General features: G+C 40.8%; 3 protein-coding genes across 5 annotated transcripts; 1 reads left to right on the top strand and 2 right to left on the bottom strand.

Annotated features, from left to right (window-relative positions):
* Window positions 1–22: 22 nt before the first annotated feature.
* exosc9 (exosome component 9) lies at window positions 23–6,006 on the bottom strand. The gene is made up of 12 exons (XM_007544650.2): window positions 5,524–6,006; window positions 4,675–4,769; window positions 4,019–4,138; window positions 3,753–3,855; window positions 2,751–2,888; window positions 2,576–2,658; window positions 1,698–1,830; window positions 1,380–1,468; window positions 752–898; window positions 476–663; window positions 286–367; window positions 23–194 (listed from the first exon to the last, which is right to left on the bottom strand). The coding sequence occupies exons 1-12, from the start codon at window positions 5,587–5,589 to the stop codon at window positions 131–133; spliced, it is 1,308 nt and encodes a 435-aa protein (XP_007544712.1). The 5' UTR covers window positions 5,590–6,006; the 3' UTR covers window positions 23–130.
* A 258-nt stretch (window positions 6,007–6,264) lies between these two features.
* On the top strand, window positions 6,265–17,158 carry clgn (calmegin). 2 transcript variants are annotated; one of them, XM_007544661.2, is made up of 15 exons: window positions 6,265–6,469; window positions 9,124–9,381; window positions 9,458–9,531; window positions 9,640–9,698; window positions 9,848–9,989; window positions 10,080–10,161; window positions 10,925–11,117; window positions 11,230–11,419; window positions 12,296–12,409; window positions 12,507–12,663; window positions 12,738–12,953; window positions 13,038–13,154; window positions 13,233–13,365; window positions 13,451–13,593; window positions 14,110–17,158. In XM_007544661.2, exons 2-15 carry the CDS (start codon window positions 9,124–9,126, stop codon window positions 14,179–14,181), a joined length of 1,950 nt encoding a protein of 649 aa, XP_007544723.1. In that variant the 5' UTR covers window positions 6,265–6,469; the 3' UTR covers window positions 14,182–17,158. The 2 variants fall into 2 exon arrangements, with proteins under 2 accessions (XP_007544723.1, XP_007544719.1); XM_007544657.2 differs by having other exon boundaries at window positions 6,267–6,469; window positions 14,107–17,158.
* On the bottom strand, window positions 15,369–22,521 carry scoca (short coiled-coil protein a). 2 transcript variants are annotated; one of them, XM_007544632.2, is made up of 4 exons: window positions 22,382–22,521; window positions 18,070–18,141; window positions 17,903–17,983; window positions 15,369–17,454 (listed from the first exon to the last, which is right to left on the bottom strand). In XM_007544632.2, the coding sequence occupies exons 1-4, from the start codon at window positions 22,425–22,427 to the stop codon at window positions 17,312–17,314; spliced, it is 342 nt and encodes a 113-aa protein (XP_007544694.1). In that variant the 5' UTR covers window positions 22,428–22,521; the 3' UTR covers window positions 15,369–17,311. The 2 variants fall into 2 exon arrangements, with proteins under 2 accessions (XP_007544694.1, XP_007544700.1); XM_007544638.2 differs by lacking the exon at window positions 22,382–22,521 and adding an exon at window positions 20,264–20,389.
* Between the last annotated feature and the right edge of the window lie 963 nt (window positions 22,522–23,484).

Here is a 23,484-nt window from a genome sequence, read left to right as displayed (position 1 = left end):
AAACCCCTGGACGTGGCCCAAATGATGTAAAAACAAATTTATTTGCGCAGTGTTAAATTTTCATTGCATTCCAATGTCATTTTACTTAGTTTTTTATTTTACGATGCAGTCAGATCAACTACTAGGCGAATCATTTTTTCTTCTGTTTCCTGGATGTTCCTGCCCCCTTCTGGCCAGAACTGGATGCCGTATTTCTAAAAAAAAAAAAAAAAAAAAAAAAAGAAAAAGTGAAACCAGCATTGGAAATAATTTGTTTACTTTCTCAACTCTAACAAATGCACTTACTTAGGTTTTTTTGTTGTCTCAGGATAAAGGATGACCACTTCCTCCTCCTCTTCATCACTATCTAATATCTCCACAACATCCACTAAAAGAAAGGAAAAAAAATCAATTACAAGATCTGAAACATTTACTTGTGACAAAAGAAGTATTTTATAAACAACTTTTTATGACTTTCACACAATAGTAAGCAAACCTGTTCTGCTCTTGACTTCTTGATGCTGTTCCACATCCATCTTTGTCAATTCCTCCACACTGTCCCCTCCACTGCCCTCCCCACCATCCTCCTCCTCCTCCTCTTCTTCTTCTTCCAGGCCCCAGGAGTTGCGCAGTACCTCCCCTACCTGTCCGACCCCTGGGACTGGCACCGACGGGGATGGCACCCTGATGAATGGGGTTAAAGAAGCTAACTAAAAAAATACATACGACTCTCATTCTCCCTTTGTACTTATTTAAGATCAGCTCAGGATACGTTTGAGGTGGGGCTTCTGCTGTCTGGACAATGCTACTGGCTGTTTCACCGACATCGGTCATCTCCACGGCTGTCTGGTCCGTTTTCAGAGCCGTGATTCGCTCCTGAGGGATGGACTCCGCAAAACCGCACCGCCCACCTGCTTTCCTGGGGAATTACAAAAAAGACAAAGACACTGACACAATAGCCTCCAAGGACTTTTCAGAGCTGGGACCAAGTCACCGTTTTGCAAATCACATGCAAGTTTCAGGTCTTTCTACTACCTCTGTCTCAAGTCAAATCCAAAGTCAAGATACACAAGCTGTGAGTCGAGTCCACGTCGTATAAAACACTTCATTTGACAAAATATGCAAAGTAATCACAAAGTAATAAATCAACAATTGAAAGAATTTCTAAATTACTTGTACTTTTCTTTGTTGTGTTACATCTGTGAATTACGATGCTAGCTTAAAGAAATATTGAAGTAACATTCAGAGCAACCCCTCAATACATATGGATTTAATTTATTGTTTGCATGTGTTTAACATTTGTTCCTGTTGAAACCAAAGGAAAATCTAGTAATTTATTCCAACACCTAACTGGAGTCCACGGCTCTCAGACTAAATATATCCCAACCCCAACAGCTCACCTGGCAGTTTTGTCGTTTAGCAGAGCTTTGTTGATGAGCTCCGTGATCTCAGACACCTTGACGCTGGCTATTTTACTGCATCTCATCACCTTCAGCAAGAGGAAAAAAAAAAAAAAAAAAATTAAAACAACATGTAAAATCAATGCAAACACAGGAATATGATGCAGAAATCGTCACAGCTTTTCTACTTAATTTGATAGCTTTCTTAACAATCTCGAATGAAAATGGCTGGATGAGCACTGAGCAAACCCTTCGAAGCATTAAACGTAAACGACAAAAGTTCAGACTGGGAGAACGGCAGCGTTCTCGTCTGCTCGCCTGCTCTTTCAGCAGCATGATGCCTCCGCTGGACTGAATGGAGCAGATCTCTCTGTGCTTGTTCATGGCGATCATCAGCAGGCCGTCCATCACTCGCTCCTCCCGCTCACACGGGTCGACCAGCAGGAAGGTTCTGCAGAGAGGACAGCATTCACACGGCGGGACTCCAATTTGACTTCTATGTGTTATGTAATAAGGCTGCAACACCCTCAGAAAGATCAGTTATTACACATGAATAATAGTCGCTTTAGCAGCAATCTGTGAAAATCACTAAACATTGCATATAGGTGGAGAATGTTTAGAATTATTTCCAGCTGGAAAATATGTGTGTTTCATTCTAATATAAAAATCTCAACAAAGTTTAACAGATTCTATAAGAAAAGGGGGAGCTTTTGTTTAATGTTTTACTATTTAACCAGAATAAGATTTTTTTTAAATTGATTTTTAATCTGTGGGGGAAAAGTTTCTACGTTGTATTTTTTCCTCGTTTATGTTTTCCAAATTCAATGCTTTACAATGTGAACATATACGCTGACGTAATAAGTATTTAATCATCAGGTTAATGTGCGGAACCAAACTTTGTTTTTAGCTAAAGTTTATAATTTAAGTTACTTGGAAATGAATTTGCCATAAACAACAACAAAAAAAACCACATAATTCAATTGAGACTAAAAAAAAACAAAAAAAAAAAAAACATGCACTTTCTGAAACATAAAAACTGCTGATGTAAACTTCAAATCCATAGTAAATTTGATTATTATTATTAATTAGTACAAATCAGCATTTTGGCGCATCTCTCTGAAGCAGCAAGCTAACTGTGTATGGATTTATTTCTGATATTCTAAATACAGAAATGGACACAAAAAGTGAGTCCTCACCCCTGCTGGAAGAAGGCGAAGCTGACGCTGATGGGCATGTGGTAGATACTCAGAGGGATGGGGTCTCTCTCCTCTGGACTGTACTGTAGACAGGAAGAAAAAAAAAGAAAAAAAAACCGCTGCGATGACGACATCCGACTATAAAGCCTCTCCTCGATGGACCCGGCTGACTCACCACCGTGACCTCCTCTCCCTGGATGCTGACATCGGGTCGTCTGAAGTGGCACAGAGCGCCGATGGCGGCCACGCTGGCGGCATCCATCAGGTTCCCGTCGTTGTTCAGCGTGTGAACGTCTACTCTGATCTGCCACACCTTAAAATCATGGTCACACAGAAAACACGGCTCTTTCCAGTCGTTTCGCAGGCCCTGTGTAGGGGCTCGGGTCAAACATTTTAACAGATCCGCCCGGCCAGGCGGTCTGTGACTGCGCACAACTGGGCATACAAAGCATACAGCGTCACATGTTGTGGCGTGTCCAACGTCCAGTCTTTAAGAGTCGGACATCAAGGGCTTTTGATGTGCCCTTGTAACAAACCAACTGTTTGACTCAGGTGTGTTAACACAGAGTGACGCCTAAAACACTTAGCACAAAAGCCCTTGGGACCCAGCTGTGGTCATCACTGCTTTCAAGGTTTCAAAAAACACACTATGGAGACAGTGCCACCTTGTGGGTAAACTTGAATATTGCCATTCAGAATTTAAAGTTTAAAGAAGGCTCATTTAATGTCTGCTTTAACATTTCACACAGTTGGAGAAGACAGAGCGAGGGGGTCTTTACTTATACTGCTTTGCACAACCTCTAGTGCGCTCTACATTCTCTAAATGTTTATGTATCTCTCACGCAATTCCAAAGAGTTCATGGTGTTCTGTATTCATACAAGTTGGGAAACTTGTCTTTAGCAGAAGATGATGTCCATCTGTGTCTCGGTCTATGGAAAATTGTTCCAGTTGGTTTTTAGTACATTTTTATCAAAGGTGTCAATAACCGGGCTGTCAAGTGAGCGAAGTGAATATGAAAATAGCCGCAAACTAGTAAGGTTCTCTAAAAATAAACATGAAATAGTCTGGAGTCTAAAAATGTATGAAGTTTCACCAAAATATGTGATGTGAGCAGTTTAATTGCAAGTGTTGTGCTTCAGCTTAGGAAGAGTGTGTGTGTCTCGCCGTGTGCATCACCTTTTCTCCAGACACCACACACAGGGACTCTGTATCAATGCACTTGGAGTTCCTCAGGCATCTCTCCAGCTGTCTGTTCAGCTTCACCGACAGCTCCGACTGTCTGCAGGGAGGACAAAATCCCACAAATGATTTTCTGCTCCAGCAGGCCGACTAAACTCGTTAAGGCGTAATGGAACGCAGAGGGTAAACAAGAGGGGATGAAAAAGCTACGCCGCGAGCCCAATCTGTTCGCAGAGGAAGCGGAATCCTCGGGCTGGCCTCACCTTCCCTGCTCAAAAGCCGGGGAGGCCATCGGCGACAGCTCCAGGTTGAAGAACATGATTCCCTCGTTCGGACGACTTTCCTTTGGCACCACCAGTTCACATGACACCTGGGCCATGACCCTGAGAAGCAGAGTCACATAACTCAATCACAAACCAAGTCAATAGTGTGTAAAACCACCTTTTGCTGAAATTATAGCTGAAAAGTCTGCTGGGGTGTGTCTCTGCCAGCTTGGCACATCCAGAGGCAGAAATCTAATCTTCTTTGTAACGTAAACACAGAACCACATAAAGGAAACACTTTCCAGTTGCAGTGACAAACGGGGGAATATTAAACTTGAAGAAAATATAGAAAAGATTATTTTAGCTGTACAAAAGAAGTGTAAGAGAAAACATACGTGATTTGATTATTGTAAACAGAGGGTAACCATAGTTTCCAACAAGAGCAAAAGGAATCAAGCTGGAATTGATACAGTAATAGGCATCCTGAATGTTACAAGATTATTATTAGCTGAGGTCCACCATGATGGATTGGCTACAAAGACAGTGGGAAAGACTGGACCAAACAGATCACACGTTAGTATCGGGCCTACGCATTTTCCTGAGCTCAAACTGGTTTGCTTTGGTTCCTGGTTCTAGTACTGACCACACACACTCACCTGGTTTGTCCCAGATCCACAAAGCAGCATCCATAGTCAGTCCCAAAAGTGATTTTTATTTTCCTGTAATCATACGTCTGTCGCCCATCCAGGCGCTGGAGGAAGAGACAGCAGGGAAATTAAATTGTACGTGTTATAGCGCTGGTATCTATTCTGGGTCGCTGGTATTTTTCTTACCAAAATACCACTGACATACCGTTTAAACAAATTCCAGACAGTATGAGGCTTGCTGTCAAGATGTATTGTTACAATAAATTATAGACCAAACACTACTGTGTATATTTATAACCTTCAATCCAAAACTAAATAAAAGCCTCTTTTTGGGCAGAACAGTTTACTCCTGTTGTATGTCTTCTCACCTTCCTAAAATATCATATTTAGTGAGCGAGACAAATAAGAAAGGAAATTTCTTGACAAGGGGACTTAAGGATATACAAATGGAAATCAATATGCACGGATAGTTTCGATGTTTGTTTTAGTGGTAAGACTCCCCGACACCATCCTATCTTCAGAAAACACCAAGAGCACATACTGCCTACTATTCCTGAAAAATTATATTCTAGTTAGGGTAAAATTTTTTTTACTATTTCACCAAAGTAGTTAATAACTACTTTACTTTTTGAGATTGTAAGTCAAAAATGACCTACTCTGCCATTCTCACAAACCACTCAACTAAATACACGTATGTGTCCTCCTCACTTCAGCATAAAACATGTGAGGAAATGATACCACAATCTGGATGTTTTTCAATTTGATTCCTGCGCCAGTTGCAAAATGATGGCGGAAAATTACGGTCATACTGTTTTCTGGCTTCGTGGATAGACAAAATAAAAGGATTACAATAAACACCTTTTTCTCCTCGATGGCCTTCAGTATAAAGTCCCGCTCACAGTTGGACAGTGGTGTATCCTTCATGCTGACGGTTTCTCTGGTATATTCTTTTATATCACTTCTAGGGAACCATGCCGTCTGTGTTTACACGTTGCGAGCATGCGCGAGAAAGCACGACTTACGGCACTAATGCTAGACAGACTAAACACAAAATATATCAACTGAACTAAAACGTTTGATCCTTGGCGTTAGTGTAGCACTTCCAACTGAGTATTCAACTGAGTACTGAGCGGAACATAGGCCACATTCACTAATCCAAACCCCAAATAAAGCTGATTTCATTTTACGACATATGCTGCTTTCAATGTAAGCAGGAAACGTGGGACGTCCAAGCTCTACAATAGATTTCTCTCGAAATGCAGGGCAAAAGGTTTTTATTTTTGGGAGAAAATTTAATCACGATAAAGCCTAGATTAAAAACTAAAGACACCAAGTAAGCTTATTTTATTCTACTCATATTCACATTTCTGTACGGTCCCTGACCTTACAGTTTTCCAGAGGATTTTATTTATGTAACTTGACGCTTACTAAATCATTACACATAAAAGAAGCATCTAAATTCAAGGGATAGACCAAGGATGTGTACGTCCACAGAAAAAAGTGTAGCAAAAAAAAAATGCTACCAAACACCGAGCTTTTTGCTCTTTTGGTGTGATAATAATTTAGCTTTGGGGCGCTTACTATCAACAAGCGCTGTTTCGCTTGTCCATGAACGCATCACTTCAGTTAGCCTGGCATCACCGTTATTCGGACCAAGCTGTCACTCACGCTCCCTCAGATATCTTCTTTCCCCCGTAACTGTTCTTCGCCAAACCTGAAGCAGGATAACGGCACAAGATTCTGACACGTAGAGGCAGACTTCAAAGATTTTTTTTCCCTCTCTGCGGTTACAACACCTCATAAGGTAAGTGTTTGGTCTGAATGAGCCTCTACGTCCCTTATAATGCGACATTAATGCTAAGTTAGCCAGCTAGTAGCTACTATTCATTCAATTTTTTTAGTGCAAAAACATACCCGTTTTGCTTCGAATTAAAATATCGCAGCGAGCGCCAGCGCGTGTTTGATTATGTTGCTGCCTGTCTGAGCTCATTAGTTTGATCTGCTAAGCCCATGTTTTGCTAAGGTCTGCTGTCTGTGAGTGGCGCTCCGCGCTGTTAGCATCAGGCAGCGGAGCAGGTGCTGCGGACAGCCGCTCATCCTAAAACCGTTTGGGCCACTGCGGTCCTCTGTGGCCGCCATGTTGGCTCCACAGCCACGTTCTGTTATCTGTGTTTTATCGCTGCCAGTGGTGCTGTTAACTGTAAAAGAAATTTGCAAAGCGTTTTATAACGAACGAATAAAAATGGACGACTGTTTATCATCAGCGACATCGGACAGATGTTTGGATTGTTCTAGTAAAATCAGCTGGAAGGATGATCTGTCTTTTTTGTACTCCATAAGGTTTAAACACCTGTAGATCATCTGATTAAATTGATAACCTAAATTAAATCAGTGCAGATTTTATGCATGATATTTCAGATTCAGGTCTAAACAAAAGTCTTAAATCATCTCCTTTGACTTTATATTTTGTCTTGTAGTTTTTATGTTTTTTCTAGACTTTCAAACTTTTTTTCTGCTATTGACTGTTTTTGGTCAAATTTCCAGTACAGCCGTTTCCCATTTGTTTTTTTCTGTTTAAGCCACTTTATGCTTCACTATAAAACCTCAAACTTGTACAAAAGAAAAGGAAAAAAAAACAGTTGTCATGCTTTTCAGAGAGTATAACAAGATTGCATATTTGTCTGTGTTTTTGATTACAATGAGAATGAATGCTGTTTTTCTGTTTTAGATAAAAAGCTATCACACATTTTAATGTAAATATAGTAAAGCCTTAGTTTGCCAATATGTACAGAAAGAATTTTGAAATGTAGTTTGAAAACCTAAAAAAAAATCAACAACAACCGAATTTTGCATGAGAAGAAATAATTTGTGAATGGAAAACAGGATATAATGAGTGTATCCCCAATTTGATATTTAAATGTTAAGAACAGCTTGTCATATCGGTTGATCTCTACATGTCAGGAAAATACCAAGACCTAAATCATCACGTCTTTTCCAACTCTCAATTTTTCTTCAGTTTATCCTGAACTCAAGTTTAATTTTACAGTTATGAATATTTTTTTTTCTTTATTCCCTATTCACATACATTCTAGTCACATAAAATCCTGTCTCACCCTTGGGGTTTCCATGGTTTTTATGAACCTCTGAGAATATGAAACTGAGCCTGATGGAGGTGAGTTCCCAACAGGCTCCTCATTTGTGGAAAAAAAAAAAACAGATAAGCATCACAGTGAAAAATATGGTATATCAGGGGAAGCATGGAGCTTTTTGCCTGCATCTACAGAGAGGATTTTAATTTCCTGCTCCACAACAAAACAGAGCCAGGCTGAGCTGATCCAGATGAAGCTACCGATATGTTATTATAGGTCTCTCGGAGGCAATATTGAGCAGATTCTTCTGATTGTGTTTCAATGCATGTAGCTCTGCAGTTATACAGTCATGAAATCAGAAGTCTAGATGAGGTAAACTGCAGATGGCCACAGATTTTTTTTATTTTTTTTATTGTATCTTAGAGAGTTTAGTTCTTTAGCTTGTTGTCAGCTTTTTACAGAAGCGTTGACTCTTGTATGGATCTTTCAAAGTAATAATTAAGGTGCATTGTAAAGATATGAGACTTGACCTCTGTGTCTCATCCACTCACTCTTCCATCATTTTATGTACTTTTGTTCTCTATTTTTATCACCGACACGACATGAACACCTCTCCACAAATAAAATCTGTCATTAATCATCCCACATCTCCAGCCCCTTTGTTCCACCCTGTTCAGGGTTTGTACAGGTGCTTGAAATCCTTGAAAATGCTTGAATTACAAATACTTGTTTTCAAGGTTTGGAAAGTGCTTAATAAACTCGTTCTCACCGTTAAGTCAGACTAAACTTTTGTTGTTTTTGGTTAGTTAGAATTACCAAATTATCACAACTTGCTAAATGCCAGAAAGCCTGGCGAGAACATTTATTTTATTTTATTTCATTTTTGAATATTTATTATTCCGAATGGCTCAATGACTTATTGGTCTGTTTAATTGAAATAAAGGATCATTGTGTATGTTATCAAATTTGAAGGATTTTTATTTTATTTTTTTTAAATTAGTGTTTTGTTTTTGGACCAGTCAGGTGTGTAGGGTGTGTGTGAGAGAAACATTTGAAAACATACAATTTTGCTATACTTTAGTTTATCTTGGCAGTGCCATACCATGTGGAAGACATTATTAATAACAGTAATATATGACATCGTATAACATTGAGTTGAAACCGTCTTTTATTTTAGTTCATTTGTATTGCCTTTAACTCCAAGATGTAATGCTGGAAAAGTTCGAAAATGCTTGAAAAGTGTTTGAATTTTACAGTGGGGAAAAGTGTCCCACCTCTCAATTGGTCAGACAATTGAGAAGTCGTTCACCTTCATCTTTCCTCTTCTCCCTCCCCTCCAACCGTTCTGCTCTCCTCCTGTCCGCCTCAGATGAAATTAGGTGGAGGCTGGGTGTGGCGGCTGCTGTTCCTGTCCTCGCTGGCTGTGGCGGCCGTGGTGTCCAGCGACGAGCCTTCCGAGGCGGACGTTCTGGACAGAGATGGCGACATGCGCCTCGACGAGGAGGAAATGCAGGTTCTGATGGCGGACGACGAAGAGGAGGAGGCGATGGTGACGGACGAAGAGCAGTTTGATGAGGATAAAGATGGAGATGAGAAGTCTGAAACTGACACCAATGTCACCTTCCAGGTCGGGAACAGATCCAACGTTAAGTGCATGTCTGGATTTTAAACCTTTGGTCTTAAATCATGACATTATAATCCAGGTAACATACAAGACTCCCGTTGCCACCGGAGATGTGTACTTTGCAGAAACCTTTGACGATGGATCACTGGACAGGTAAAATTAGGTTTTAATGGCAACTCTGGTAGATTGGCCCTCACTGTTAGCTGGGGCCTGTACGGTTTTCCATACCTGAAAGATGTTTTTGGATGTTGATCTGGGCAGATGGCAGCCATCAAAAACAACGAAGGAGGATGCAGATGATGAAATCGCCAAATATGATGGTTTGTAACCCTTTATCTGCTAATCCTACTGTGTTTTATTCTTATACACCACAGATCCAGAACTTTCAAAGCCATTTAAACATTTAGGACAGTCTAAGCCATTTTTATTTATGATTAAATTTTATTTGTCCTCTCCTCTCTGTCTGCAGGAAAGTGGATGGTGGAGCCACTAAAGGAGAACAAGGTTCCCGGAGACCAAGGCCTGGTGCTCAAGTCCCGGGCCAAACACCACGCCATAGCAGCCATGCTGGACAAACCCTTTGTCTTCCAGGATGAACCTCTGGTTGTCCAGTGAGTTCACATGAGAACAAGATGCAAGTTCTAATGAAAAAAAACCCCATAAATGTTAGAGTTGAGTTTTGTTTTTCTTTTAAATTACAGGTATGAGGTGAATTTCCAAGATGGGATTGACTGTGGTGGAGCGTACATCAAGCTGCTGTCTGACTCTGGCAGTCTCAGTCTGGTTGGTATTTGTGTTTTATATTCCTTAAAGTTTATGCATTACTGTTTTAGAAACTTTCATTTTCTATGCCTTCTGGCTTGCAGTTCATATTGGATATATTTCTTAACATAACGGCCACCCAAGATTTCAATATTTCCACAGAGTCAGACTGTGTCTTTTTCCATCTTTGGGTTTTTTAGTCGCATTTTTAGTCTCATCTGGCCAGAAAATATTAGTGTGAAACATTTGTTCATATGCAACTTTTAAGATGCCATTTTATTTATTCATTAAAAAAACAAAACATTTTGCATCTGTCTAACCATGCCATGCTTTTTCTGTCTTCTTCTAATTGTTTTCTCACGTATTTTAACCCTTGTGTTGCTAACTGAGGTCTGTGGGATGTGTTAGGCAGCTGCTGGGTTGTTGGTTGTCTGACATTCCCCAGGAGATTACTTGCATTGTAGTAAATTAGCAGAATAATGTGCTGTAACTGATGCAAGATCTTTGCTGATATTTTTTTCTAATTGGTGCACTTATTAAGTTCTGGGAAATGTTCTTCATATGAGGTTTCAGGCTTATGTTTTGCAGCAATCTGCAGTAACATTAAGTAGCAAGTGACGACACAACCGTCTCCATTTACGTTTTTTTTTTCTTCTTCTTTTTTGTTAGGACAAAAGGGAGCAAGTAGCATCAACCTAACTGTTGATTTTGTGGTTTCAGTGAAATGTTGCCAAATCAGTAAAGTTATTGATCGTATTGATTTCCTTCTTGTCTTCGCATGCAGGAACAGTTTCATGATCGTACACCCTACACCATCATGTTTGGACCTGACAAATGTGGAGAAGACTACAAACTGCACTTCATCTTCCGCCACAAAAACCCCCTGAACAAAGACATGGAGGAGAAACACGCCAAGAGGGCCGACGTGGACCTGAAGAAGTTCTACACCGACAAGAAGACTCACCTCTACACTCTGGGTGCGTGGCTGATTGACGAGCTGCGTTTAAGTTTTTTGATCCTTTGTGGAGTTTTTTGTGTGTGTGTGTGCGCGTGTGTGTGTGCGCTCTCCTTACTTTTGTCTGCTTTCAGTCCTGAACCCAGACAATAGCTACGAGATGTTCATCGATCAGTCGAGCGTGAGCCGTGGCAACCTGCTGTACGACATGGTGCCTCCTGTCAACCCGCCAAAAGAGATCGACGATCCAAATGACTCCAAGCCGGACGACTGGGACGAGAGGGCCAAGATCCCTGACCCCGAGGCTGTGAAGCCTGATGACTGGTGATTCATTTTTGTCTCTAATATCAACAGGCAGAAGTTTCACCAAATGTTCTGGCCACGATTAATATTTTTTAACTCAAATGCTGCTATAAAAACAAACCCTGATACAATACACAACCACAAAACTGCATCCAGAATACAGATCGGTTTAATTTATTAAAAATTACACAAAGATTAAAACAGTTCCTTGACAGATCTTTGCATTTCTTTTACAATTTTACATTAACAGCTAAGAAAAACTTGGATTTTTTTTTTTGTTTCCCGAATGTTGTTGAACCCATTTGCAGTAGGTCAAATTATGTCACATAATTAAAGTTGAAGATCTTTAAAAAACTAAGAAAAAAAATCAATAAAAGTAGATTTATATAAAACCTTTCAGACATAAATCAAAAAAGTGCTTAGACAAATTTAAGAAATAAGTCAACCAACACTACATACAAAAAGTTACGGAACATATTTTTTTCATAAATAGTTTTTCTTGTTTGGAAACGGAGTCCACGGTTCTATTAATGAAAACACATTTAGCTTCCAGCCCTGGACGGTGTTCAGCCATCAGATCCTGGTCACCAGACCTCCTGGACCAGCTAATGAAATATTCATGTAAAAGTCTTAAGAGATAAAAAAGTTGAACCTCATCATCTAACATAAAAACAAGAGTCAAAGTAAAAGAGCCCAGAGGACAAGAAGTTTTTATGTCAAGAGGTAAACATTTCTGGAACCCAAACAGTTCATTCTTTAACAAGCGAGAGAAATGATTCAGCCATAAACCTTTCTACACATCATCTTTAAAGCAGTGATTATAAAAGGTCTCTAAAACACTCTGGACGTTCTGAGCCTCAAATAAAATCTGCTATTGCATTTCTCTTTCACCTCCAGGGACGAGGATGCTCCTGCAAAGATTGAGGATCCTGATGCCTTGAAGCCAGAAGGTTGGCTGGATGATGAGCCAGAGTTCGTTTCTGACCCGAATGCAGAGAAACCAGAGGACTGGTGGGTCCTTGAACCGACCGGCACCAACAATGTGTGTTCAATAAAGCGGAGTGATGTGTTGGTCTGATTGCTGTTTGCTGGTTGGATGGTGGGGCAGGGACGAGGAGATGGACGGGGAGTGGGAGGCCCCGCAGGTTCCTAACCCATCCTGTGAGACGGCTCCTGGCTGCGGCGAGTGGAAGCGGCCGATGATCAACAACCCTCAGTATAAGGGCAAGTGGAAAGCCCCTCTGATTGACAACCCCAACTATCAGGTAACGGGAACCCTTCTCGTGAACCGTCTGTGTTTTTGCGACGTTCCTGTCATGAAACCACGTCCGCCCTGCAGGGAGTCTGGAAGCCGCGCAAAATGATGAACCCGGAATATTTCGAGGACCTGCAGCCGTTCAGGATGACTTCGTTTAAGGCTTTGGGGCTGGAGCTGTGGTCCATGACCTCAGACATTTACTTCGACAACTTCATCATCACGTCTCACAAGGAGGTGGCCGACCGCTGGGCCTCAGACAGCTGGGGGCTGAAGAAACTGGTGGCCAGCGCCAACGAGGTCAGTGGGGGACGGTTGGGCCGATCGTGTGCTGTCCTGCTTCTGCGAGGCTCATCTCCGGTCTCTTGTTTTTAATCCTAACAGCCAGGGATATTTTCTCAGCTGATGATGGCAGCGGAGGAGAGACCCTGGCTTTGGATAATCTACGTCCTGACAGTCGGTCTGCCCGTCGGACTGGCGGTGCTCTTCTGCTGGCCGAAGGTGGCAAGAACCTCCTGATCTTTACCGACACGACTCCATCTCACAGGTCCTGCTTGACTCGGCTGTTATCATTTCCAGAAACCAGTGGACGACTACGTGTACAGACGGGTCGATCAACCGCAGTCTCACATAGAAGAGGAAGAAGAGGAGGAAGAGGAAGGAGAAGCAGATGAGGAAGAGAAGGAAGCTGGAGCTGGAGAACCGGCAGCAGGTGTGACTATTATCTGTCGGTGTTCCAACTTCAACTGCGGCGTTGTCCTTCACCCTCATCATCACCGTCGCTTTTCTTTTTAAAGCACAAGACGAAGGGGAGAGGCAGGAGAGTGACGGACAGGGAGACAATCAAGTGGGGGCTGATAACGAAGAAGAAGAGATGGAGGAGGAAGAGGAAGAAGAATCGGAGGAAAACAAAACTCCAGAAAGAACATTAGAAGATGAGGTGAGAGTCTCATGCTCTGTTTGTGGTAAATCTTTCCGTAAGCAAGGACATTTTTTACACAATAATAGAAATACGTTAGAAGATGCAAATAAATAATGTAATTCCTTTTTTAAGATAAAGTTAAACAATTTAGTGCTTAATATGCAATAATATAGAATTCCATTTGTGAATCTGGGGAAAACATATATGCAGGCAGGTGTTTTTATCTTAAATTACTGCTCCATGTTTTTTAGCAAATGGCCTTTTTTTGAGTCTTTGCTCCAGTTGAAGACGAATCGATTTCTAAATGCAGTTGACGACTATTTCAATCCGATCGAGCATTTCAGCCCTGCGAACATCTGAGCTTCGCAGTTTCAGCACTCCTATTACAGCTAGACCAATAAGGACTGAGAAAAGTGTAGATTACCTGTGGATGATCCACAGTGAAGACAAAACTCGTCCTTCGGTTTCCACTGGGTTCACTGAAAGCGACTCATTTGTCAACCGCAGCTTCTCTTTTGTCAAATCATTCAGCAGAAAGATGGAGGCGACGTCGCTGAAGAGAGCCACAAACAAGCCGTCAGAAAGAGGAGGGTACGGAAAGACTGAGGCGAGCCCAGCGTCTGCTGTCTCTTCTCCTCGACGGGGGGGGAGGAGGCGAAAGGGGTCTTCTCTGTTGTAGCTGCTCCCTCCTCCCTGAGCGGAGCAGCACGGCGTTTCCTCCAACCCCGACGGTAGCCTGCAGTCACCCGGCTGCCCCATCTGTGTCTCAGCTCCACCTGCCCCACTCTGCCCAGGTTTGCAGCCTCACAGACCCACGCACCCCGTCCAGCGGCTCTCCTTCCTCCCGTCCGCTCAGTCGGACGAGCTTCCCGGAGGTCACGCGTTTCTTCCTCCACCAACTTCTAGCTTCCATTGATAGTTTTTTAAATATTTTTCTCCCCCCCCCCTCTCCCTCTCCTACACAACCTTATTCTGTTCCAGAAGTCGTCAAAAAGTCGGCGTCTTCCACCTCTGTTTTCACTCTCTCTCTCTTCATAAACCATCGGTTTATGAAAGCAGCAGAGCCCCAACAGTGCTGATCACTGTTTTTTTTTTTTTTTCTTTATCGCAGGGGCCCTCTCTGAGGTTATTCACATAAATCCTTGAATTGAGGGGAAAAGTTTGAAGAGGAAGTTCTTGTTTTAAAAATGTTTGAAACTGAGCTGAGAGCAAAGGTTAACGGATTCAACTCAGCTCGGTTAAAAGATTCCAGATGAAATGCATTGCTAATCTACATTTTAGTTTGTAATGAGCATCTGTTACTTTATTTATTTTATTAGTGTTGAGTTGAAAATTAGCTCCGCTGTTTTATTTATTGGTTTCGACTTGACTGTTTCTCACCGGTATGAATAAAGGTTTTAATATTAAAGTGTTTTAAGGCTTGAGGCAACTTTCCACAAATATGTGCCACTGATGTGCTTACTGTGAGCAGAGGTCTGTGAAATATTTAAATTGAAAATAGAAAACTGACAAAGTCGATGCTTGCAGCTAAAGTAGCATTATTTCTTTGCCTTGGCAGGAAATAAAATGAAGAAAAAAAACATTGCAGCAGTGCTTTCCTCTTCGAGCTGGTAATTAGATCTAAGAGATGCATCGATCTTTGTGTTGTTTTTTTTATCGCCGTCTAAAGCTTTTGTAGTTCACCCTCCAGCCACATGTTGGCACTTAACCCCTGTTTACATTTGTTTGCAACTTGTACATTTGCTCTTGGAAATAAAACTTATTTAATACAAAATAAAATCGGATGCATTGCGTCTGTTTTGGGGAATATTTTTATTTTACTGTAGTAGGTCTGTGCAGGTGATAAGACTTGGAGTGATAACTGTGAGATTTTATTAAACAAAAAAAAAAAACATTTAAAAGGCAAATGTGGACACAAGACATGACTAGCTAGTGTGTAAAAAGGAGGAAATTAGCATGCCAGCATGACACATAACTGCTTAAAGTATAAAAATAACCTTGAAAAGCCACAACGTACCATTCCACGAGTATTTATACCCCCAACCCCTTTTGAACTTTGACTCTTACAAACCTGATTTGGTTCATCAAACCAAATCAGCATTTGGTTTGATAAACTGACGCAAAGTTGGACATGAAAGAAAACAGTACATGGTTTACAAAATGTTACACATCTGAAAAACATGGCAAGCGTTTGTCTTCACTCCCTTAACTCTAAGGGGGTGAAGACTGGGTTTTAAGTCTATGATCACTTAAAACCCAGTGATCACAGACGCACTCCGTCCCATCAGTTTGGAGCCATTTTGAAAATATGGGCAAAAAGCCTCTAGCTGTGCCAAGTTGTGGACAGGCATGCTCCAAAATCCTAAGCATTGACTCAAAGGAGGAGGACTAAATACAAAATGCAAGTCAGATGTGCACAAATGGACAATAGGTGGCGCTAGAGCACCTGCCCTCCTTTCTCTGAACCAAACAAAGTGCCCTTCTGAAATAGTCGTTTTGATTTCCTTAGTGTAAAGCCCAAGGTAGCATTTTCTGGATTTAAAAGCCTATATTTCCCCATATATTTGTATCTTTGCCTGTATTAAAATCTCACACTACAGTGCCATGTGAGCACCTTACCCCCCAAAACATCTCTGCACACCACTGTAAATCAGGATGATCTCACGGAACCAATCATGAAAGTAAAACTAGAGCTTCTTTCTCGCAACAGTTCAGGATTCTCAATATTTATTTCCTTCCGATAAATAACGGCTGTTGTCCTCTACTTTGGTCTATCACATACAATCCTATTAGAATACATTAAAATGTGACGGAACAGAAGCTGTTTTTGTACAGCACCGTGTCCACGCACAATTTTGAAGCAGCATTAAAATCCAGTTTTCAATCACGTTAATCTTTTCGACTCCCCTTTCCTTTGATGGCTCGGACACGCCCTGTCTGCCGCTGCGCACTGAAGATGAGTTTTAGCGCCCGTCTCCTAGCAGGCAATACATCCCAGGCTAAACTGATCGGATCAATACCACTCTCAGCTCGTCTTGCTGCTGCTCTGAAAGTATCTCTGTCTTCCCTGATCATCGTGTTGCTTGACCTGTTATGTTCCCTCCATCACTATTAGAGGAACAAGGAATCGAATCTCGGTTGCATTTCCATCTTGAATAACTAAACAAAATTTTTAGTAGCAATGAAAACATAATTGATGGTTTAGCTTTTAGCCTCTGTGCTTTCCTTATTGTCACCAAGCTCTGCAAACTCCCTCAGTTTTATCCGGTTTACTGGTAAATTTAGGGACATTTCTTTATATATGTTAATACTTAAGATATTGCTCAAACATGCCATTATTACACATTTTTCCTTCTGCATAACACTGGTCAGCGAATCAGCTGCAAGTAGAGAAAAACAGTTGAGCATCATGAGATTCAAGGCCAACTGAAGTACCAGATCCAGCTGTCCAACAACAGAATATACAAAAATAAATTAGATTAACGCTGATAATAAGGTTCACGGTAACATGTTTGATGTTAAACTCATTTTAGAACACCAAGTTTAAATTGAGGCACAACAAAATGTCCCAATGTTGGTGGGTTCAAAAAAAAAAAAAAACACAAAGAAAAGTATTTTACAGACGTTATTTTCATATTTACATTTGCTAAGTTCTGACTCAGGTAAATGGTTACGGGGATCTCCAACCCCCTCCGCTCCGTGTCCCCAGGGAAGCCACCTTCTGCTCCACTCCGCCTCACTTCCGCTTGCTCTTGGTGTCGGTGGTCTGGAAGACGCTGGAGGCCGACATGAGGTTCTCGATGTACTGACCGAGGACCTGATTCTCCGACTTCAACTTCAGGTTCTCCTCTTTGACCGCGTCGACTCGAGCCGATAGATCTGAAACATGATAATCAGACTTAAAAGTTTGTTCGGACACCCCGGAGATCCTGCGACAAGTTTCTGAAAACTACCGATACCTTAATGTTTTTCACTTTTGTTGTTACAAATTAATGTATCGTATGTGCTAGACTAACCAAGGAGAACAACTGAAAGAAATACAAACACGTAAAAGCTAATGTGGAGTTTAATCTCATGCAGCTGTTCTGTAAACAACATGGTAATTCTGGAGGAGCTGCAGTGACCTCTCAGCTGGTGTACTGAACAAACTTGCCCTTTATGCTGGTTTGATAGATTGGGTGCACTCGTATCCAACAGCAAACAGTTTATTTTACAGTGTTCTGGTTGGTTGGGGCTTTGTAGCATCTCTTAATAAATGTGACGAGTTCCCATCTGGGATAGGTAAAACTTCCTGTCATTAAAATGTAGAGTGGAAGCTTTCATCTACCTTCCAGTGTGTGCTGCAGCTCCAAAACCTGGTTTATCAACCTCGTCTTCTCCTCCATCTCAGCCTGGTTCTCCAGGTCTCCTGAAACACAAATTTATAGTGTTACAATTAAACGTACAGCACATATAATAATTCTATCTAATGCAAAAACATGGCGTAAGACGTACCATCTATGTCGCAGTTCATGATGAAAAGCTCGTCCTCCTGTTTAGGATACAGGGCTGCAGGTCCTCTGTCGGCTAAGGAAAGAAGGCAGAGATCAGGATGGCTACCAACAAACTGCTGATTAAACGTGACGGTGTGACGGAAATGAAGGAAATATAAAACACATTGCGGTGGTATAACGGAGGAAAGCAATAAAAAGAACTGGATCATTTAAAGTCTTGAACAAAATTTCCTTAATTTTCTTAAGGTTTTTCCTTCGGTATAAATGGGCTTTCATTGATTTTTAATTCATTTGAATGTTACTTATTGCTTAATCCCCTCAATGCCAACCATTGAGTCATGTAGGCATAAAATTACTGGTGATGAGCCAGTATTTTGTCCAAACATTAACAGGCAATTAAGCAAAGAAGTCATTTCAAACTGAATCTTTAAGTGATTTCACAATTTTTCCCCTTTTACTCACTTGGTTTAGTGCAAAATGCCAATGATGACAGAAGCAACAAGATGATTCTCAAGCAAAACTTGGATAAAAATTGGTTGTCGGTTAAAGGTTAGCGGAAGATGGATAACATTTGTCTGGGAGGAACATTTTTCTCCCCATGTTTGGTATCAATTTAAAAATCACAGAATCTGGAACGACTTGCCTCACGTCTATACAACAATCTGATTCCAAATTAGTATTTCAATAGCTTTGTGTGTCCACATACATTGGTACGGAAAAGAAACTACCTCAAATTCCTGTATCGTGGCATCATCAACTCCAATTCCACTGTAATAAGCAAACTGCAGGGGGTCTTGATATATCCTTGTCTGCTTATTCAGGTGGGCCAACAGGATTCTTTCCAGAACCCTGACATTCATGTTGTGGAATGTCAGGGTTACAGGTCTACAGTTGTTGACTGATGGGTGAGTTTTCTTCGATACTGGATTCAGTGCTGTACAGATCTCTGTAGAAGACATTTCCTTCCAACAGCCATCAACATCTACAATAACTCAAGAATTAATGAGTTACACTGATATTTAATTTCCCTTTGGGATTAATAGTGGTTTTGAATTAGAAAAAAATAACTGCATTGAACAAGTGTGAATAGTAATCTTTAGTGAAGTTTCACAAATCACAAACATGGTTTTAAATATTCTGCTATTAGAGCAGAATACTCCAATCCAGGTTTGAAGAGTCTGTGTGTTGTAGCTTTTGAACTAGAGTATATTAAATACGCTGAAGGTAGTGAAAAATAAGGTGGAATCAGAAACCAACTTCAGCTTTGTTCATAAAATAAGAATTGACCACCAGCGCGTACTGTCTTCAGATATGTAATGTAAGTCACCATCTATGATTGAATAATTCATACGATTGGCTACAGAGACTGAATTAAAGGTGTAGCAAAGACGTTCACTTAAAGACCATCAAAAAGTTGGGAAATGTACGAATCAGACTGCTTTGAAAAATGTCTCTCCAGAAACAAAACACATATGAAAAAGGCAGTAAACATTTTTTTTTCTGTAATACAGTAAATGAATAAAGAGATTGCGACCGGACAGTGTGAATTAGAAAAGTTGTATAAAAGGAGGAACGGGTTAAATTCGAAGTTACAGTAGGTACTAAAAATGCTATGAGCGCTCAGAAACCAGAGTTAAGGTGGCTCTGGTCGAATGATGATGGGTAAAGACACCGCGCCCTGGATGTCAGTGGTGAATCCCTGTCTGCTTTCTGCGAACACGATTCATTTCACCACTGAAGTCACGATTTAATAAACCAGGATTGCGTATATACAGTAGAGAATTTGTGCGAAATAGCTACATTTAAGAACAGCAAATAGTCACCACGAAACCTAAAGGCGTCGTAATTTTAGGCTAATCAAGCCAAAGCTATAGTGTCTGTCCGATAATAGGTTTCTGTAAGTTAGCTCTTTTAGCTAATTAGCTTAGCGACTAGCCATGCTAACCACTTCCAGCATCAAATGCAGAGTAAATGTGAGGCGAGGCCCGCGGAACATAAACCGTGTTTTCAAACTCGCATTTGGAAGAGACTCTCCGATCAATAATTTGAGCATTGGGTGTTAGAAACAAGCCTCCGAACTGTTTTTGAGTTGTTTTCTGCTGGTGGCTACTTTTAGCTTCATATAATCCAATTTAAACAGCTACGTAAGAGTTTTTTCCTCATAGTTGTAGGAAACAGAGATGCTATTTACTCACCTACAGTAAAAAAGAACCACCTTTTCGCTTAGCCGAATTACTCTATGATGTTACTCTACCGCGTTGATGATGAGGAGGATGACGACAGCTTATATATACATAAAAAATGAACCTTGTGTGTAATAACATCTACCGAAAGGGGGCGCAACACCAGCAGCTCACAGAAATAGGCAAACCAACAAGTCTCAAGCAATGAGGAGAGCAGCCCCTGGCTGCGGCCTGTAGTTAGAGCTACCGGAATAAGTGAGGCAACAGCAGTATGGCAGGACGTTTGAGGCATTTATCTGATACCTTTTATTCCAGAAGTATTATTTCTTCTGCTGGTTCGCTCGTTCTCTGCATTACTGAAATATACATTTCGCTTTTATGCGGTCTGGTGGTGCTTTTGTCAAAAACATTTTAGCCTTTCTTAAGAAAAACAGAAAAATCAAAGAGAACTTCACCATTCTTTGATCAGATTAGTTAGTAGCCTAATAAAGACATCGTATACAATTAGGGCTGTACAATATTAGAACATCTTGTGACGACGATATAATGGTAAATATAACGATGACAAAATCAGTTGCAGTACATGCATATTTTTTCTTTCCTCTCTTTCTCATTTATGTTTCCATAAGGTGACCTTTACCATTTTGGGCAACAGCATTACACCCAATGTGAGCTTCTGTTCTCATGAGACATTGTTCAATTGCATTCACAGCACTTGGATTATTGTCCAACAATAACTGCTCTCCAATCTGTCATTTGAGATATGAATATTGTGCAGATTGATATTGTGCAGTACTGCTTAGTAATACATTTCATACGATCAGAAAATCTATTTATTTTCATCTAAATTGCATGCAATTATACAATGTACACACATTGTAAGGTCTATGGACTTGTGTGTTGAGCAGTAAAGATCATTAACATAAATTATTAACCAGACTTATGAAACTAATTCTGTTCTTGCTGCTGTGGCAGTCCTGACCAACTATAGCAAGATGGATAACATTACAGCATTTCTAACTCATCGTACTAGAACCTTGTTTGCCAAAAGATATTTAGATATATGTGACAATTCCTGGTTTGGTCTTTAAAGCACTAAATGCTTTTGGGTTAAAATCCGTTTCTAAGTTGCAGGTCAAATTCAAACCATGTTGACCCCTCAGGTCTTCAGAGACCTGTGTGCCCACTGTTCCCAGGACCAGAACGAAACAAGGTGAAGACGTTTTTAGTTGTTAATCCTCTTTAGCTCTAGAACAAACTCCCTGAAAACCAGGGATATGCGGAAACTGCTGCCTCATTTAAATCAGAACTCAAAATATGTTTGCTTACATCAACACTGTTTGCCTCATTATTACTGATGAGTGATTCATATTTTTTTCTTGTATTAAATCCTAATATCCAACATATGAAGCTGTCTTTTAAGCAAAACATTAAAGGATTTTGTTGTCCTTTAGCTGTACGTCGGCGTCCTGTGAAACACTTTGGATAGTCTGTTTAATGAACAAACTTCTTGATATTTTACCCACTTTGTCTTGATTTTTTTTTTTTACGTCACACAAGGAAGCAGCGTGTTTCAAGCGTCGTCCTCAAGTGCTTCCTCTGATGTTTTCTCATTTAAGTCAAATGTTGTGAATCGGGCAGAACCGTACAAAACAACTCTTAAAAAATGATTCTGGCAAGTTTTGGTCTCATTAGGTGTCCGACAGTAGGACAAAATGCCTATAAAGATTCATGTGCCCATTTCTAACGTAGTCACATTTATTAATTTCCAGCTCAAATCTGTGGTGTGATCTGATATTTAGGAGTGGAGAGAGTCTTTAGATGAGAAAGTTGAACTGGACGAAGTATTGTTAAGAGCTGCGCCTTCGTCCTGTTCCTGTCAGAGCACACCCACACAGCCACACCATCTGGCTCACGGCCCTTTGTCCCGTCTATCAGGTGTGTAGTGAGCTGAATGTAGGACAATTGTTAGTTTATTCAAATGTGGACAGTTATGTCACACTCGTGAATCACTCACTGTGAATTTTCTATGCAAAAAACAAACAAAATCGAGCTGAATTTGAAACCGGTTCAGGAGGAAGGATCTGGTCTCTTTAAGAGATCTTTAGAGATTAAAAACAACTCCTGTACCTGAGTCGTCTGCCAGAGAGATGGTAGTAAACGTCCCATCATCCATGTCCAGAGTCTCTTTGTCGTCCTCCAGCTTGGACAGTTGTTTTTTTTTGTTTTTTTATCTGTCACAATCCTTCATTACCGTCACTGTTTCCAGGTTTCTAGCTCCCTCTTTCCTCCTGTTTTCTTTCACTTTTGCCCTGCCTGCTCACGCACCTGCTGCTCCAGTCGTCCGTACGAGCTTGGTTACCTGTCCTACCTGACTGGCGGCTCAGGTTACACAGCTGTCATGGCAACGCCTGAAGCTCCACAAGAGACAATCTGCAGGAAAAATACCAAGGGTCAAAGATTAAACTCCAGAAGGCTCATGTGAAACATACTCATAAACGTGTACTTAAACTTGACATTAAGAGTGCTTTTAGTGACTGACATGTAAACAGTCTGCAGCTCACAGGATGGGGCGGGAAGGGGTTGCCTGCCGGTGATTTAGCTTTGTTTAAGCTTTTTTAAGCCGAACGCTGAGGAGTAGAGCAGTAGATGACTGCAGTAGGTCTGTGGGAGCGACATTTGCCCTGCTGGTTAACTCTGAATATTGCAGGAGAGAGACAAACTCCATCGTGTTTCTGGAGAGAGGATTCACAACAATCCCTCGTGTGCAAACATCTGTAACAGAAGCAGGCTGATTCGTTCGAAAAGTAACTATTTAAAGTAAAATTTGAAAAAGTCAGTTAAGGACAAACATGATCCAAATTACCCAGATAGCTGCTTTTTCTTTCTATCTTTCTCTGGTGCTACAATTTATTTGATAGTCTGAAACATTTAAGAGCGACAAAATGAAAGAAAAGATGTTTGGTCCTTCATGGGCGGACCCAACAAGATTCAAGTTCATGCTTTGGTTTGCTCAGGTTTAACGAAGCAAACAAACACATTCTGTTTCCAGAATCAGAACTGGAAATGTTTATTGTTGTTTCTTTTCTTAGAAATAGTTCATTGTTAACCTTATGTGTGTACTTCTTAAGTGCGATGTTTTTTTTTTGTTTTTTTTATTCGTCCATTATGCCTTTTTGGGTTTTTAACTCAAAACTGAGGTAAGAGTTGCAAACCAAGATGTCTAAACATCA

The sequence above is a fragment of the Poecilia formosa genome, unplaced genomic scaffold (assembly GCF_000485575.1).
Source record: "Poecilia formosa unplaced genomic scaffold, Poecilia_formosa-5.1.2 Scaffold11, whole genome shotgun sequence".
Classification (NCBI taxonomy): domain Eukaryota; kingdom Metazoa; phylum Chordata; class Actinopteri; order Cyprinodontiformes; family Poeciliidae; genus Poecilia; species Poecilia formosa.
Note: the sequence above shows the minus strand (reverse complement) of the source record. Positions and strands in the feature narration are given on the sequence as shown.

Coding starts and splice junctions, on each gene's coding strand:
- scoca (XM_007544632.2), bottom strand. CDS start 22,427: ATGGATGATGGGACGTTTACTACCATCTCTCTGGCAGACGACTCAG. Junction 18,142..22,381: donor CTCTCTGGCAGACGACTCAG/GTACAGGAGTTG, acceptor TTCTTTCCTTAG/CCGACAGAGGACCTGCAGCC. Junction 17,455..17,902: donor GCTGCAGCACACACTGGAAG/GTAGATGAAAGC, acceptor ATCATGTTTCAG/ATCTATCGGCTCGAGTCGAC.
- exosc9 (XM_007544650.2), bottom strand. CDS start 5,589: ATGAAGGATACACCACTGTCCAACTGTGAGCGGGACTTTATACTGAAG. Junction 664..751: donor GCAGAAGCCCCACCTCAAAC/GTATCCTGAGCT, acceptor CCCATTCATCAG/GGTGCCATCCCCGTCGGTGC. Junction 195..285: donor GAGACAACAAAAAAACCTAA/GTAAGTGCATTT, acceptor TTTTTTTTTTAG/AAATACGGCATCCAGTTCTG.
- clgn (XM_007544657.2), top strand. CDS start 9,124: ATGAAATTAGGTGGAGGCTGGGTGTGGCGGCTGCTGTTCCTGTCCTCG. Junction 9,382..9,457: donor ACACCAATGTCACCTTCCAG/GTCGGGAACAGA, acceptor ATTATAATCCAG/GTAACATACAAGACTCCCGT. Junction 11,118..11,229: donor GACTCACCTCTACACTCTGG/GTGCGTGGCTGA, acceptor GTCTGCTTTCAG/TCCTGAACCCAGACAATAGC.